At 37.0% G+C, this 16,266-nt stretch overlaps 1 protein-coding gene across 2 annotated transcripts in view; it reads right to left on the bottom strand.

Moving 5' to 3' along the window:
- LOC127572136 (RNA-binding protein 5-like) overlaps positions 1-16,266 on the bottom strand; it is a 33,989-nt gene that overhangs the window by 17,177 nt on the left and 546 nt on the right. Inside the window, exons 2-9 of one of the 2 annotated variants that reach the window (XM_052019087.1) lie at positions 12,484-12,559; positions 11,769-11,943; positions 8,533-8,685; positions 6,924-6,996; positions 6,084-6,157; positions 2,060-2,146; positions 1,619-1,679; positions 751-816 (exon numbers count right to left, since the gene is read on the bottom strand). In XM_052019087.1, the coding sequence (XP_051875047.1) occupies positions 751-816; positions 1,619-1,679; positions 2,060-2,146; positions 6,084-6,157; positions 6,924-6,996; positions 8,533-8,685; positions 11,769-11,943; positions 12,484-12,500 (706 nt within the window). In that variant the 5' untranslated portion in view covers positions 12,501-12,559. Of the gene's footprint in view, positions 1-750; positions 817-1,618; positions 1,680-2,059; positions 2,147-6,083; positions 6,158-6,923; positions 6,997-8,532; positions 8,686-11,768; positions 11,953-12,483; positions 12,560-16,266 lie in introns of both variants that reach the window. The other variant, XM_052019086.1, reaches the window with a different exon arrangement.

Genomic DNA, 16,266 nt, shown 5'->3' with positions numbered 1-16,266 from the left:
TATACAGTTAGCTCTATCAGCACTATTTATTGACTGCGCATCTATGGTGGAGAGTGGGGGAAGGGCAATAAAGACACCAGCATTTAAGACTTCCCCTGCACAACTCAATGAGAGCCAGCATACCTTAAAGGGGAGTTGCTCTCTTGCTGAAGACAACAGGGTAGTAGAGGGAGGGCACCCTCAATTGACTTGCATTAATTCCACACCTTTAGCCTAGCCAAGAGTCCCAGGGTGATTTACAGAAGTATCAAGCCACAAAAGATATTAGGATATCTGAGAAGAAAGTAGGATCTAAGAACTGCCTTAAAGGAAGGAGTAGCTGACTGTTTTGAGCACAGGAGACCAGTCAGCTCATCATGTCCAAAATGGCTTGCACTAGTTCCAGCCCATTCTCCATGGTCATGCAGTATTTTCCTCACCATATATTTATCAATTCCCTCTCTTTTGCCTTCACATCCTTCCCATGATTAGGTGACCAGAACTGAAACATAATAATCTGGTTGGGTCAGACAGTGCTTTATAAAGTTACTGCGGAACTTCCCTGCTTTTATATTCTGCCTCTATTGTGTTATGTCGAGAATGACATGTCTTCTCAGAAACAATACAACGTGCAAAATTACTGGAAAACTATTCCAAAAACAAACTGCAAAAATTAAAAATTCAGTGTTTACCATAAAACTTATTGATGTGCCTTATGAAAATATTGTTTAACAGACCACAAAGAGTGAACAGAAAACTACTTTAACTTACTGTCGCTGTAGTAATCAGGTGACTGTTGAACTTCCACTGATGCAGGTTGCTGATCCTGTTCTGACTCTGAGCAAAAGAAAAATAGACATTTTTCATTACTAGATGAAGAAGCCAGTGATGGAATTATTTTTATAAATTGGAAATCATTCAACATTTAGAAAGGTACCACTCAAGGTTTTTGGTAGCTAAACTATTTTCTTAATTTGCACATAAATTTGTGAAGTCAGTGGTTTCTATCAGTTGTATCAGTGGGGTTAACTCTACATGGGCCAAATGCAACCTTTCAGGTAGTAATATTTTCAATACAACAAAGGAAGTCTTCACATTGAAACTACCTTTGAATATAGCTGGGTCATTTGCCTAAACTAAGCCAACTTCAACACTAACATTAATTGGACTAAATTTTCTTGGCAGATACTTCTTATAAATGGTCTAAAAAAAATGAACACATGTAAGGGATAGGGAGAAAAGATTCAATGAGGACATTAATTTTAAGATAAAGTAAGTGCAGATTAGGACTTCATCAGTAGAGGATGCATGCCAAAAGCAAAAGACTTGACAAATCAAATGCAAAACGTGTGCATAATTCCAGAAATAGCCTAAAGGGAAAAATCAATGTGACATAAGGCATGGGAGCCAGAACCATAGGCTTGCTTTTGAAGGCGAGTCACAGCAAACTTCAACTCAAATCTCAAGTTAGAAGGGCATTAACAACACATGTAGAAGTTGTAAATAATAAAATGGAAATTCAGTCCTGTGCCATAACACATGCACACATGGACCACTCCCAAGAAGCTGAACCCCTTAAAAATCAAATAAATCTAGAGCTTAGCAACAGTGAAGAGGACAACCTACAATATCTCCTTACCAGACTTTGAAGCACCACATTTGAAACATTTTTCTCGCCTCTTGAAGTTATAAATGCCGCACTGCATTTGAGTTTATAAAACGTAAAGTCAGCAAAATATCAAACTGATTTATACATGTTCAGCAGTCTAATTGAGTTAATTTAAAAAGTGCAGTCAACATTTTATTAAGACACTAACTTGCCCAAGTCCACAGTCTTCCACATTTTCCATTTACAATTATTTACTGAGCTAAAAAAAGGTTCAGTCAAAATGCAATAAAGAGAATATGGATACAAGATTTACTGAAAAAATACATTTTTGAATAATCGTTAAAACATAACTTGTAGATCTAATGATATATTCCAAAAAAAATAAGCAACTCAAACCCACATGTTCATGTCATTCATAAAACTCCCCAACACACCAAGTATTTACACCCCTGTAGTGCAAATTCAAAATACCTTGCCACAAAGCCAATCTTCATAAGCCTTTGGACGCGGATTACTGTAATGCATGGTGACGTACTTCCCCTGTATAGTCAGATGTTTCTGTAAAAAATAAATAATTATTTAGTATTATTTCAAGACAAAATATCAATTATTCCCATGGCAGTGCACACAAGTAGGAAGGGAGCAATTTCTCCCAAATTAGTGCGTGAAAGTATGCATATTCATTTATGATGTAATGGGAACAGGGACCTCAGGGGACTAGGTTACCTACGCTTAGTCCATCCTAGTCTTCAGTAAGATGGAAGCAGGCCAAGTCACAAACAGTCCAATAAGAAGAGCATTATCAGAAGCAGTCTGGAGTAAGACACGCCCTAATGCGTTAATGCTTGCAGAAAAAAAATTAAATTTATGCTTCAAAATCGGAAGAGATTTCTTTTAAGTCATGCTTTAGCAATAAGAAAATTCTCTTTTTCCATTTTTAGAATGTGCTGACTTTAATGGAATCTGCTATTAGATCTAGTATCACTAATGGATACTGAATTTTCTGACCCATGAAGTTGAACATGTGAAGGAGATGCAAGATTGCGCTCAAATCTGTAACTAGATTTTCTGGTCCAGGTACTTCTTCCTAAAGACTAGCAAACCTTTTATTTAAATAAATCAACATGCACCCCCATGTTTTTGGAAATTCATCTGTACTTTGAAGCTTATATTTGGAGTACAATAAAATTGGTATTGCATGTTTTGTTCTTGGCAGTAAAACGGAAGGAAAACAAACCCTACATTTAGTAAAAGTCTGTTGCCATTACTGAAAGCCGATGTTATTGAATAGAAACACCATGAGCATATGATTAAAAATTAGATGTGCAAAGGATTTTAACATTTTATATTAAAACACAAGTTTTGAACCATGGACTTACAGAGAGTGGTTTATGTTGTATTTTCAAGATCTGTCCTAGTTATTTAATCAGAGTCAGGAACAGCAAGTACTCTCAACAATTACTAAAATTGGACTACCATCATAACAGATAACGCATGCCAGGAATCTAGTGGATAAGATGTTTATCCACAAGCCAAAATATCACAGCAACATGAAAGTTAAAAAAACACTTTAGCTGATTAAATTTCATGTCAAAAATTCTGTGCTATCCAATTTGCACTTAAACTTGCATTATCTCTCTACTTTCAAAACTAGTGTTTGCAAAGCCATACAACATTCTTGGTTGGTCAAACAATATAAAGTTACCTGAAAACAAGTTGTAATTTCTGAAACATTTCAAAGTGTGAAGTCAACAGCAATTTTCAGGAATCAGATTATTAAATTCAAGTATAGATAATTGTTTTATTCAGATTTATCATTTCTCTTCTCAAACTGCACTAGCAAAACACAAATTTTATAAGAAACCTAAAAATTTTTCAAATTAGGTATGTGCAGAGGAAATGCCCTGCCTAATCTCAGAAGACCTCTCCAATATCGTCCTCAGACTCCAATTAGGGGAAGGTCTGACAATACCAACTAAAAACTAGAAATATGAAAGAGATTGGGAAGTAAACACACCATCTATCACCTCTGATGATAGTTTCCTCTCTGCAGATCGCAATCCTAAGCAAAATGACTGTTGGCTAAATTAGTTCTACAAAATGAAGTTTGCCCAAGTACAGTAAATGTCACTTGCAAACTTAGTCATTTTTAATGACTCCGCTGAATGATATTTAATTCTCCATTATTGCAGACAATACCATTTCTAGTGCAAGAAGGCAAAAGCTTGCTGTCAATTCCACTCAGAAACCACATAAATATGAATTAAATGAGAGAAACTACCATTTCCGTGGCAAATTCAGAGATTAAAGGAGGGAACTGTTGCAACCGGAGGGTCTACTTGCATGAACACCATCCTTTATGTTTTCTCCACAACATCAAAAGTCCTTTGAAACCCGAGCAAGGGACGCCTTCTTATCAATCATACTAGAAGAAGGGAAGACCTTGGGCCTACTAATATAAGTCAGTGTATTTCACCGAGATTGCAGTTTATTTTGTAAATTAAACTCTGAAAACTGACTGATCTTGTCCAACTGCCAATATCTCTTTTGATACACCAGCAACATCCCCACACTTATCACACAAGCATACGCCACCCAACATGAATAAAGCAGTTATCAAAATTCTGATAACAAATGAAAACCCAATAATGGGACACAGCAGTACATCACCATGTGAAGTGGCACTTACTGGAAACAGACAATAGGCTACCTCTAACTCAAGTTTTACCATGCATCTATCGCTGCTACAGTGCACCACCCATACTACGTCTGGAACACACAAGTCTACGACGCTAGTTGAGAGCCATAACTGTTTTAAGTGCGTTATTGTTTAAATTGCAATATTTTTGCTCTCCTCTCACTGACATTATCAGGCTGCTTCTGAACATCATCAACATAATATACTTTAATCCCAAAATCAAAGTGCCAATTTTAAATTTCTAACAATGTCCTTCATTGTATCATCACAAACAACGCTAAATTACGAGAAATTTACTGTTGCAAATTCATATCTATTTAGTGCTGTATTCCAACTGGCAAAATGCACTTGATTATTATCATTGTTAAGAGACACTTATTCAAAATGCTGGCCCAAATTTAAAGCTAAGACATAAATGTGAAAGGATGGTGCTAAAATAAAAACTACTCAATTGTACATATAGTACAATTTCAAGCAACAAAAAAAATGTATTTATTTCTCACAAACATCATGGTGACTGATTTTACAGCAGGTGAGCAAGGCCAGAGAGTGAATCACTCAGTTGCCTCCAGCAGTGGTACAACGCGCATGTGGAATAGGACCAAAACTGACGAATATAAAGTACAAGATAATTTGAGGTTTATAATGTATTACTACCAAAGCTTGTTCCTGACATTCTGATGGTCAGCAGAGATTTTCTTGGTATTTATGCTTGTTTAGGCTGCTCATGACGTTGAGTGCATCTCAAAAGCAACTTGTATTTTAATAAAAACGCCTTTGACACACATATTCTTCTGCATAAAGGACAAATACAGAGTTGATAACAAGCACAAAATGTAGTAACTTAGAACTGGATAATAAATTAAAACTATAAATGGGGGTTTAGCTTCTGTTGCCCATTACCAGGAAAATTGTGTACCAATTTGGTTACAAAATGTAATGGCATGTTAGTGGTACCAAAATTCCACCAGGATGCAAATTTGGTTTTCCCTGCTAGTTCCTTATAAGCACAAAAGTCCAAGGGTAAAGAACAGTGCCCTTGGGCCATACCATCCAGCAAATGACTCAGGTGCACTAGGCATCTTGGATCAGGTCATTTCATTTCCTGATCCCTTGATAGGAAAACAACTTATAAACTTAAAAGCACTGCATAATCATTGCTACTCTCACAGGAATCATATCCTCTTTACTATGCTCAAGCTACTCACTACATACCACAAAGCAGTTTCAGTACTCTTTTGCATTGTTGCCTTTAAGAAATAGGAGCACAAATAAGCTGTAGGGCCCCACAAGCATGCTCCAAGATTAAATAAGATTGACTTATTTATTAGCTCAGTGCCACATTTCTGCATTAACCCCACATCCCTTAAAATCCAAAAATCTTTGTTATGAGAAAATTAACCTGTTCTCTGCTCTCAAAAAAAATTACGCTAGACATTAAGACTAATAACAAAATGTCTTATTAAACCCAATAAAAAGTTTCTTCAAAGTGAATGAATAAGCTTTCTATTAGCTGAAAGGAAACAAATTTAACCACTGCTCTATTCCCTTACTTTCACCATCATCTTTGATGCCTTATGCCATTTGAAACACTGCTTTAGCTGCTGTTTCTATTTATACATGGGTTGTACTTGTAATCAATTCTTTGCTATTTGTAGTTTACACAGAAATCTATGAAAAAAAGAATCACTTGTTTTGGGGAAAAGCCCTTGTGTCTCTTTACATCAGTTTTCAATACAGACAATTTGATCCTTTTATTTTTTTTCTCCAAGAAATCTAGACTTGTGATGAAGCAACCTGATTGGCTTCCATCCATCTTGTTGCGTCCTGCAAGTGATTAAACTCCACGAAGGCGAAACCACGGCTTTGACCTAGAGACAGCATTCAGATATAGACGGGATTGTGTTAGTCAACGGGTTTAAAGCAGCCATTCTCAGATGAATCTCTCATGTCACCCTCCTGCTTCAAAGCGTCTCCATTTACAATTTTGTGAAGCAGTGATTCTGTGTGATCTTTTCTTTGCCATGGCAAGGAACTGAACAGTGCAAAATGTCAATGCCTAGGAGTAACAATGCCTCTACAAAGAGAACAAAAATTGCAATAAAAGACTTCTTTCATGCAGACTGTGACAAATTGGAAACAAGAGATTTATTTTGCAGTACCCACCTGTAACCCAGTTTTCAATGGCATTACTTTTTTTGTACATTACATACCACTACCACTCCTGTGCATAACACATGAAGAAAAATGCAGTGGAAATAGTGTAAAATGTTGCAGAAAAAGAAAAAAAATTGACAAATAAACAAATCCGGAAATTATATTTTGGGAAAGATAATACAACTTTGGTCACACCAGTTATTAAATGATGGGACTGTAGTTTAATCCTGGGCTTTTACCTTTAGTCCATTATATTCAAAGGGGGAAAGAAAAAAGTACAGCGACTGCTGCTGTCACTGCATAGTCAAGAGGTTACATTTTGCTTTCAATTAAACTAACAATTTTACTTTTCACATTCCTCAGCCATGGCAAATTTCTGTGTTCTAGTTCTGACCGCTCAGCCAGTGGGTAAACCAAGTGTGTTCTTTCTTTGTTTTGGGGAAGCAGGGAGGAAACCTGGAGCAGGAACACAAATCTCACCTGACATTTTGCTCCTCATTAGTCGTACATCTCTTGGCTGAACTCCATCATAAGGTTCTAAAACAGTTCGAATCTAAAAGAGAAAATGGTGATTACAATCCTAAATCAAATCCTAGCCCCCAATTCAACCTGGATCAAATTGCACGCCTCCAAAACAGGTAGTGTGGATCAGCTACTCTAAAGGGAATGAAAGACACAGAAACTGATGGCACCCCAACACAATGCACCAAGTACTGCAGAAAACAGCTTTCCACCTTTTATTCTAGAGGGTTTGCATGCTGGGTTTGCAATCATACCCATACCAGAAACAAAAAAATGCAATATGCACCTCAGGACAAATAAATACAAAATGAAATTTGAGACAAAAAAAAGGTTGTGCAAGGCAATAGGAGTCAGCTTGAAGTTCAATTAGTCTTTATTTTGTCCCATCATTCTCAGCAAACTTCAGAAAAAAAATGCCAGACTGCAGTAATAGGTACTACTCCTTTCTAGTTCTAGATTGTGCTAATTATCACCCGAATTCTCTTTCGTATACCACTCCCTCTTCATAATCAGGTGCAATTTATTTTCCAGTATTGATTAAACTACTGTCATCTAGAAGTTTAAATAGTATCTCACCACCTCACTAAATGTCTTTCAGATACAAATTATGAATTCAGATAACATCCATTATACACCAAAATAACAACAGTCTGCCGTGAACCCTTTCGGTCCCAGCCTTCTGAACTCACATCTACAACGTTCTAATACTCAAGAATTAAGATGTGAACAATTTTGTTTTCTATGCTGCAACTCACAAACAGCTGAAGAATGACTTAAAATAATCTGCACGTATACGCGCACTTAATGACCACAAAAAAAACCTAAAATACTTTAATTGCAATGAAGATTTGTGCACAGGCAGCAATGAGATGATCTGTATTTACTAGCACTGGCTGAAAGAACTTTTGACAAGGACATCTGTAAGCAAGTATAAACTTAAAAAAACACTATTCAATTCTCAAATATTCAATAGTCTCAAATTGAAATCATTGTACAATTTCTTTTGCAATAACCTGGTGTTAGAGAACTGAGCTCTTGCCTGCAAAAGAACCCCAAATTCTACAAGCCTCCACAGAATAACAGAACTGCCAAGGATTTTCAACAGATAATAAAGGTCAGAGTTCAAAATTCATGAAGAAAATGAATAATACAAAACTAATTTTAACCCAGTTAACATATTTGCATTAAGTATGTTGCTTTCACAGGATTGGCAGACAGGCTGGGAAGGAAATTCTTATGATGAACAAAACTCCAATATTGGTAATGATTGCTGAAAAGTCCTTTTACGTGGCTTTCAAGACAATCAGATTGGCTTGGACTCAAATTTCAATATCCGACACTGATAATGAAAATGTTTTCTGCTTGTGTACAATATAGACAAAACTACTTGCTATAGGAACTTCTAACGTGCCTTTTATTAGAGCAAATTAGCTGTAAGCATTCACAACTTAAGACATTGCATATCCCACATTTTCATTCACTTACCAAGCTGCCATTTATATTTTTCCGCAAGAATCATAATCAGAACCACAATACAAACATTAAGAAAGAGAATAAAAAGACTTACATCATCCTCTGTTGTAGATGAGGGAAGTCCTCGTAACATAATAGTTTTACTTTCTTTCTCATTATTTAGGTCATTCCGATCAGTATCCCTGTAGTCGCCATCAGAATGGTAACCGCCATCTGATCTGTCACTGCTTCTTCTCTCCTGATGCCTCTAAAGGAAAAATTCGTACCAATTACTTGATAGCACTAAAATCAAAGAAAACTTTAGAACATGGGCAACAAAGACAGTGACTAAAACATACTGGAAAATAATGTACCAAGGAGAAGCATTCAGCTTTCAGGTTTGAACAGTTGACCATGCTAAACAAAGGCCATGTAACTTCCAAACAGGAATGAAAAAATGGATCATTACCCCTCATCTAGTTAAGGACACTTTCTAGGAGAGAAATTTCTCACCCCTTTGACACCAAAGGCATTAATGGTGCATGATCACTGAAGACAAGATTTCACTTCAATAGAAAAAAGCAGTCACAAATCACTCACTCTGTTTGCAAATTAACATTCCACACAGACTGCTAGGTGACCAAGTTCAATAACAAAAATAAGCTAAAAGCAGGGCAGGATGTTATGGACAAAGTTAGGGTGACACATTGGGAAATAATGGATAAATACAGAGAATAAGCATCACAAATAAATCATTAGGTCTGGATGAAGTGCAGCCCAGGCTATTAAAAACAGCAAGTGTAGAAACTGCAAAGGCTCAGATCATGAAATTCCAAGAGTAGCAAACTGCTAGCACAGTAGCATTATTAAAGACTAGATGTAATAAGTACAAATCAGTCAGCTAAACAGCAATGATGGCAAATTATTAGAAAATATTATGAGGCACTAAATTTATCATTCAGAAAAGCACAGATCAATTAAATCACAAATGAATTTGTCATGGGATGGCTTTACCCAACTTGCTGAGTGCTTTCTGTATTTTGTGTTTCTGACAGCAACAGATTTCCCAAATTTAGTTGGGACCATTTGTCCCATCCAGTACTGGAAGCTAGAGCAACAATTTTACAATGTAGTGGAACTGACTTGGATATGTTGCCATGGAGTTGTATATGGACAGGAAAAAGATAGCTGCCAAGAATAGAACCTGGAGTCAATAATAGTTATGCCACAAAATATCAAGTAGAGGAGGTTAAATTCCCAGGGCGTGCTAATATGCAGGCGTAAATCATTTCATTTGCTTTGAAGCTACAAGTGGATTGTAGCCCGAGAACTTGCTGCCTACTGATTTCAATTTAACCATACAATCCTGATGCCACTCTAGACCAAGGGTAGACAAGCACACTCAGCTCTGGAGCTCAGCCCTTTGTTCCATGTTTATGCCAAGGATACAAGGTCTGGAGCAGAGTGGCCCTGGTGAAACTAAAATTGGCACTTGATGAACAGGTTATTGGCAAGTTGAGCAGCATTTGGTGCCACTTTCAACAACACTTTTCGTCATTTTGCCAATGATTCAGGGAAGACTAAATGGATGGTTATTTGTCAGATTGGATGTGTCCTGGATTTTGTGAACAGGTCATATGTGGACAATATTCCACATTTGTTTCTGACAAGATCTAGTAAATGTAACTGTATTTGAACAGCTTAGCTGGAAGCATAGTTAGTTCTAGGGCACAGCCCTTTAGTAATACAGCCACTGACTTTGCTGTATCCAATACTCAGCTGTTTCTTAATATCAAGTGGTGTGAATCGAATTGGCTGAAAAATGATCTCTGTGATGGTAGGATCTCAGAATGCTGAGATGGATCATCTACATGGTACTTTTGGCTGAACATTGTTGCAAATCCTTCAATCTCATCTTCACAATCACATGTTGGGCCTGTCATTTATTATTTTTGGAACTTCCTCACTTATAGATATGCTAGGTGCTGCTGCTAGCATTCCCTCTGATGATCCCCTGGCTTAATATCAACTGTAGTTTGTCAAGGTTATGGTGATGTATATTTCTGCTGCTGGTGATGGCCCACAGCACCCCATGGATGCCCAGTTTTGAGCAACTGGATCTGTTTCTGAGTCTATCCTATTTGGTATGAATATAGTAGTGCCACCAAGGGTGCCCTCAATATGAACACAAGACAGTCTACACAAGGAGTGTGCACCGGTCATTTCTACCAATGCTATTAAGGATGTAACACATTTGCCCTAGGCTGATTGGCATGGTCAGCTTGGTTAACCCCTCATACCTACTGCAGAAACAATGTGGCAGTCACATCCTTCAGGTCTCAGCCAACGTGTTCAATGATGATGCCACCAAGCCACTCTAGGCACTTGCTACTTGCAGTGCTTTTTCTAAGTGTTATCAATGCTGAGGTGCTCGAATTCATCAGTTGACTAACAATGGTTGGTGCTAGGCTATTTGTTCTTGTGCAGCAAATCTAGATCCACAGGTTGAAATTCCACCGTAACAAATTTAGTCACATAATTTCTAGATAAAAAGCTTCTTTTCGCAAAGATGATTGAGAAATTATCAGACTGTCAACAAGACACATCTGGCTCTTGAATGTCCTCTGGGGTAATCTGCCATCCTTACAGGATCTGGCTCTCCAGAGCTTTAAGTGCCCCCTGCTTTGGTCCAAGCCAGCCATCAAGTTGAAGGTCAATTAAGGCTGGAAATTAAATATTGGTCTTACCAGCAAGCCCCCTATCCAGTGAATGAATTTCACACATATTTCTTTAAATGAAAACATTTGCTGTGGAAAACCAAGCTCATTAAATGAGCTGGATGCACAGCTCATTTTGGAGGGAAAGGGAACAATAATGGAAGGAGCAGGTCCTGTTTTAAAAAAACATTAAATACATGAAAATCAAATTAAACTATGTGGTATATCATCAGCTAAATCGGAATACTTTCAGTACCAATTACTTTGCTACCCAATTGTTTTCTTTTATCTAAAGGGCACTTCTGCAAAATTTCCAGAAGAAGCTAAGAATGTTCAGCTGGTTAGGCAGCATCTGTAGAGTTAGCATTTCAAATCAACAACGCTTTATCAGAAGAGTCCTATTCATATTTTTGACTTTAGCAATATTTAACCTTGTGTGCATGAGTGCATTACTTGATTCATTAACAAAGTACAGCTCTTAGCACGACCCAGTGATATTTGCAACAAAAGAGAAAATACATTCAAAGAATTTCAAACAAAAAAGCACTAAATCATCGATCAAATTAACCAAATACTGCGCTAACAGCATCTTCACTGAAGATTGAAAATCAAATTCCACTAAATTTAAACTTACACCAATTTCAGAATTTTCAGAAGTCCAGTGGTCTTGATGTCGCCGCCGCCGATCATCACCAGAACTTCGGTGATCATAGTCTCGATCAGTGCCTCTCGAGCTCCGTTCTCTCCGATCTCTCAGATCAACTCTGTCTTTAATCTGATCAGATCCATATCTGCCATTCCGCTCCGTTCTACTTACTCTGCAAAAACAGAGAACAATAAAAGCACATCTGCACACATTGATCCATTGCAAACCCTGCACCAATAAATGGAGAAATAGGAACAATGATGCAATGGTACAATATCTTTCTTAAAAATAAATTAGTGAACTATACACATAGCCCAACTAATTTAACTGATGACAAAGTATAATGCATCTGAGCTACACAAACCAAGGTGTTCAAGGCTCAGTTTCTACTTCTTGATTTAGTTAATCCCAAACTGCTAGAATGGATGTGAAAATTGGTTTTAGACCCCTCAGTTTAGATAGTAGTTGAGATGAGATTTAGGGAAATAGAAAACAAAGCCAGAATATCACAGCAGTTCATTACCTGGTTACGTTCTTTTGGAAAAAAATTCAATTCCAGGAATGATAGTTACAGAAAGGTCACACTGGTAAAGTACTGGAGATCCATTAGATGTTCTTTTAAATCTCTTAACACAAACATTAAAACATTCACAATATTGCAATGTTCTATTTGCCATATAAAGGACAAAAAAAATTGACTCACCTTTTATTAGAACCCATACTTCAAAAGGATTCACTTGCTAAGATAGTTTCAAAATGCTGACCTTTGTTTATAACACCTGGTAAAAACAGTTATTACATAATGGTAAACTTTGTTTTCTAACAATGAAAAATACTATTGCTTTACAACACAACCCGCACTTTGATAACCACCCTCCTTTCTCTAATAAAACTGAAAAGAAATTGTGCTTTTAATAACCCTAGGAAGGTTCTTTCTATTCTGATTTCATAGGTGGCATTATCTACATTGTCTTTTTGCTGATTTCTTTGTAAGTTCCACCCATTTGCCAGGATCTATTCTAATTCTTACCTGTGTGGATACTTCAACTTTTAATTTTATTCATGGCATTTTTTTTTTGATAATTAGACCTCATCTATCGGGAATATAAATTATTATACTAATTTCCTTTTTTTAAAGTCTGCCCAAAGATCTTTCCATTTTAAATTACCTTGGTTATCCTATTAAATATTCCATAATCCCAACACCCCATTAAAATTGGCCTAGAATTAGAGGAAAGAATCTCATGTAAATATTAACGTACCATTAAGCTATTAAAATAACAGCAATCTATTCCAAACCTCCAGGTACAGAAAACAAGCAGCTGGTGCTGCACAGCCTTGTAAATTGTAAACAACCAGCGCCACCTAATAAGAACTTGGAAGCCAAATTTGACCTTCACACCGCACACTGGACATTCCTGAAATAATTTTCTATACAAACTAAGCTTTATTCAGCTCCAAAATGGCAGTCTGATATTATTCAGCAGCACAAAAAGGATCAGGAGGATTTGGTATGCCAGATTCCTATGTGGTAATATCTCAGCAAAAAGGAATGTAATTCTTCAACTTTAAAGTAGGTGCATATTATTTTGCCTCTACAGGCAGTTCTTTTATGAATATATCTTCGTGAAAAAAGCCATTAAAATACAGTACCTCACCACCATCGCCACCACTGACACCCCCCACCCCCACCCTCAGACAAAAAGTATCACAGAATAAACTCAAGCCAGAGTTTTAAGGGTAATCTTAAAAAGGAAATACAGGCACAAGGAATATTGGAAGAACAAGCTTCAAGCCAGGTTTAAATACGCAAAAGAGAAAGTGTGAACAGTAGGCAACCATCTTCCTACGCTCAAAAATTTTGTTTCTGAAAGACAAAGAACTAGCATTAAATAAGAACTTGCATTTATAAAATGCTTTCATTATCTCAGGATATCCCAAAATGCTTCATATTTGGTATTAATTTGAAAATTCACACTTGCAATGTGCACACGTGATAATTTCAGTCCCAGAAACAATAATGAGATAATTACTTTACTTGGTATAGGGATAAGCATTGATCAGGACAGCTGATGAACACTTACACTTTGCCGAGAGTCTTTTATAATCTTTCATACTCACCAAAATAACGGGAAAAAAGAAATTTAGTATTTCACTTAAAAGACAGAAACTCTTCCAAATATTCCTTTGAAATATCATTCCAATTTTGTGTTGAAATCCCATTGATAAACACAACTTTCTGACCGAGAAGCAGGAATTCAATAAACAGATGTCTAATACTCTGATAAACCAAGTCATAAACCAAATTGGAATATCCCATATATACCCAAGTAACATTCCTCAATACTATACAATGCAGCAGAATTCACCTCATTAGAACCATCTAGAAGCCTCTATTTATAAACTGGACTCAATGCAATGGATCAGGAGACAACTGCAGTGTTTCTATCCATCAAGTTTAATGCCAAAAGAACTTAAAAATTACTCACTCAAATCTTGTTTGTATGGCTACAAATCAGACTGGTTTGTTAACATAATAAAAGTTCATTTCCAGCTGTGCAAGTTCTGTTACAAATCCTCAGATTAAGCAAGATGGGCAGGAATCATGTAGATCCTAAACTACAATATCTATGTGATAGCTTTTCACTAGGAAAAGTGCCCGATTTAAATCAATGAATTCAAAGGAGATGCTGACTTAACCTTTTGCATTCTTCAGGTACGAAAAAGCAACTTGCCGCTATCATTTCAACACTTTTCAAGAACTCACTTTGCACATCCTCACCTAAGCTGTACAACAACTAGAAATTTCACAAAGTGCTCTGAAACATGGGGCCAAGCACTTCTGAATGATATTATGACTGAATAAATTTAGGTGCTCCCGTGCCTTCAATGATTAAATAAGCGTACCATGAGGTAGCTCACAAAAAAAAGTTCCTGTGTTAAAATTACAGATCCATTTTTAAAAAATCTTCAAATAGGAAAACAATATTAATACAAATACACAAGTGTATCAAAATGAGCAGGTGACTTCAGTCAAAAGATCTAGTCATCTAATCCATTTAACTTTTATCTTTGACAGTAGGAGATGACAAAAACTAGACTGGGACTGAAGGAGAAATACTCAGGATCCTCCAACTTGCAAGTGATCATCACCTAACAGGGATGGAGACAAGATCAAGTTTCTACACAATAAGAAATTCAATGCTCACATTTTGGCTGAAGGCTACCATTCATGAACTAAGCACAATTCAGCAGGAATTGTGAACCTTGTGTCAGGCCGATTTCAGCCAATATCTACATCAGCCCCACCCCAATGATGAAGCATGCATACAAGACAATATTTAACTGAAATAAATAGAGTCCACTGTGTCACTGGTGTCATCTTTTGGGTGAAATTGAACCACGTTCAGATGTTAAAGGTCTTGAGACTTTGAAAGCCAAGGATGATACAATTACTTACTGCATCATAATACATTGATCATGAGGTTGTGTTTTAAGCTCCAATTACTACATCAAGAGCTCCTGATCTAACATTTTAAAAACTTATTCCTACGTTCAAATCATTTCACAGCCTTACTTCAGTAACTTACCCCAACCCTCCTTCTACAACTGACTCCACATCAAAAGGATTCATTAATGTAAGTTTGAAACATCTTAAGTAATTACACTCAGCCAAATGTTTTTTCCTGTATATCCCCTACTACATCTGACAAATCGCTGCAATTTCCACCATCCTTTAAAGACACTCCTGTAGAAAATTGAAGGCCATCTAAAATCACATTCTTTGGTGTCAAATTTCATCTGGTTTGATCATCTGAAGTGGATAGATAGAACCTGCTGCAGCTATGTTTAAAAAAAGATTGCCCATCTCAAATAGGTAAAAGGAAACATTTTTGATATACAATTGAACCTCATGAGAAAAGTTTTAAAGTAATTCAAAATAAAGCTGTTGATAACATGCAAATATAAATCTGACACAGATCCAACACTGCTATGTCAACAGGCACATGTAACGATCACATAAATGCCACTGGAGTGCCAACTGTGCCCAATGTGGCAGAGCTACCAATTAGAAAACTGCGGTCAAGTCCTCATGAGCCCAAAATCCAGGCTGATGCTCCAGAAACCGAGGCAAGCACTGGAGAAGTTCTGGAAAGAGCAGCCAACTTTCGTAAGGGGGAAAACAACAGAGAATGTGCTGGAAGAACTCAGCAGGTCGAGCAGCACCTGACAAAGGAAAGGAATACCCTGATGCAGGGTTTCGACCTGAAACGTCGACAATTCCTCCCCTCACCACCACCACAGATGCTGCTCGACCCTCTGAGTTCCTGCAGCAGACTGTGTGTTGCTCCAGATTCCAGCATCTGCAGCCCCTCGTATTTCTTTCAAAAGGGAAAGTTTAAAAGAAGACACTAGCAGCATTTCATTTACCGGTGTCACGTTCGCTATACATCCATCAACGTCACTTGCTGTTTGGGGGATCTTA

This window comes from Pristis pectinata, chromosome 6, assembly GCF_009764475.1.
Source record: "Pristis pectinata isolate sPriPec2 chromosome 6, sPriPec2.1.pri, whole genome shotgun sequence".
Lineage (NCBI taxonomy): Eukaryota > Metazoa > Chordata > Chondrichthyes > Rhinopristiformes > Pristidae > Pristis > Pristis pectinata.
This window is presented reverse-complemented; position numbering and strand designations above follow the sequence as displayed.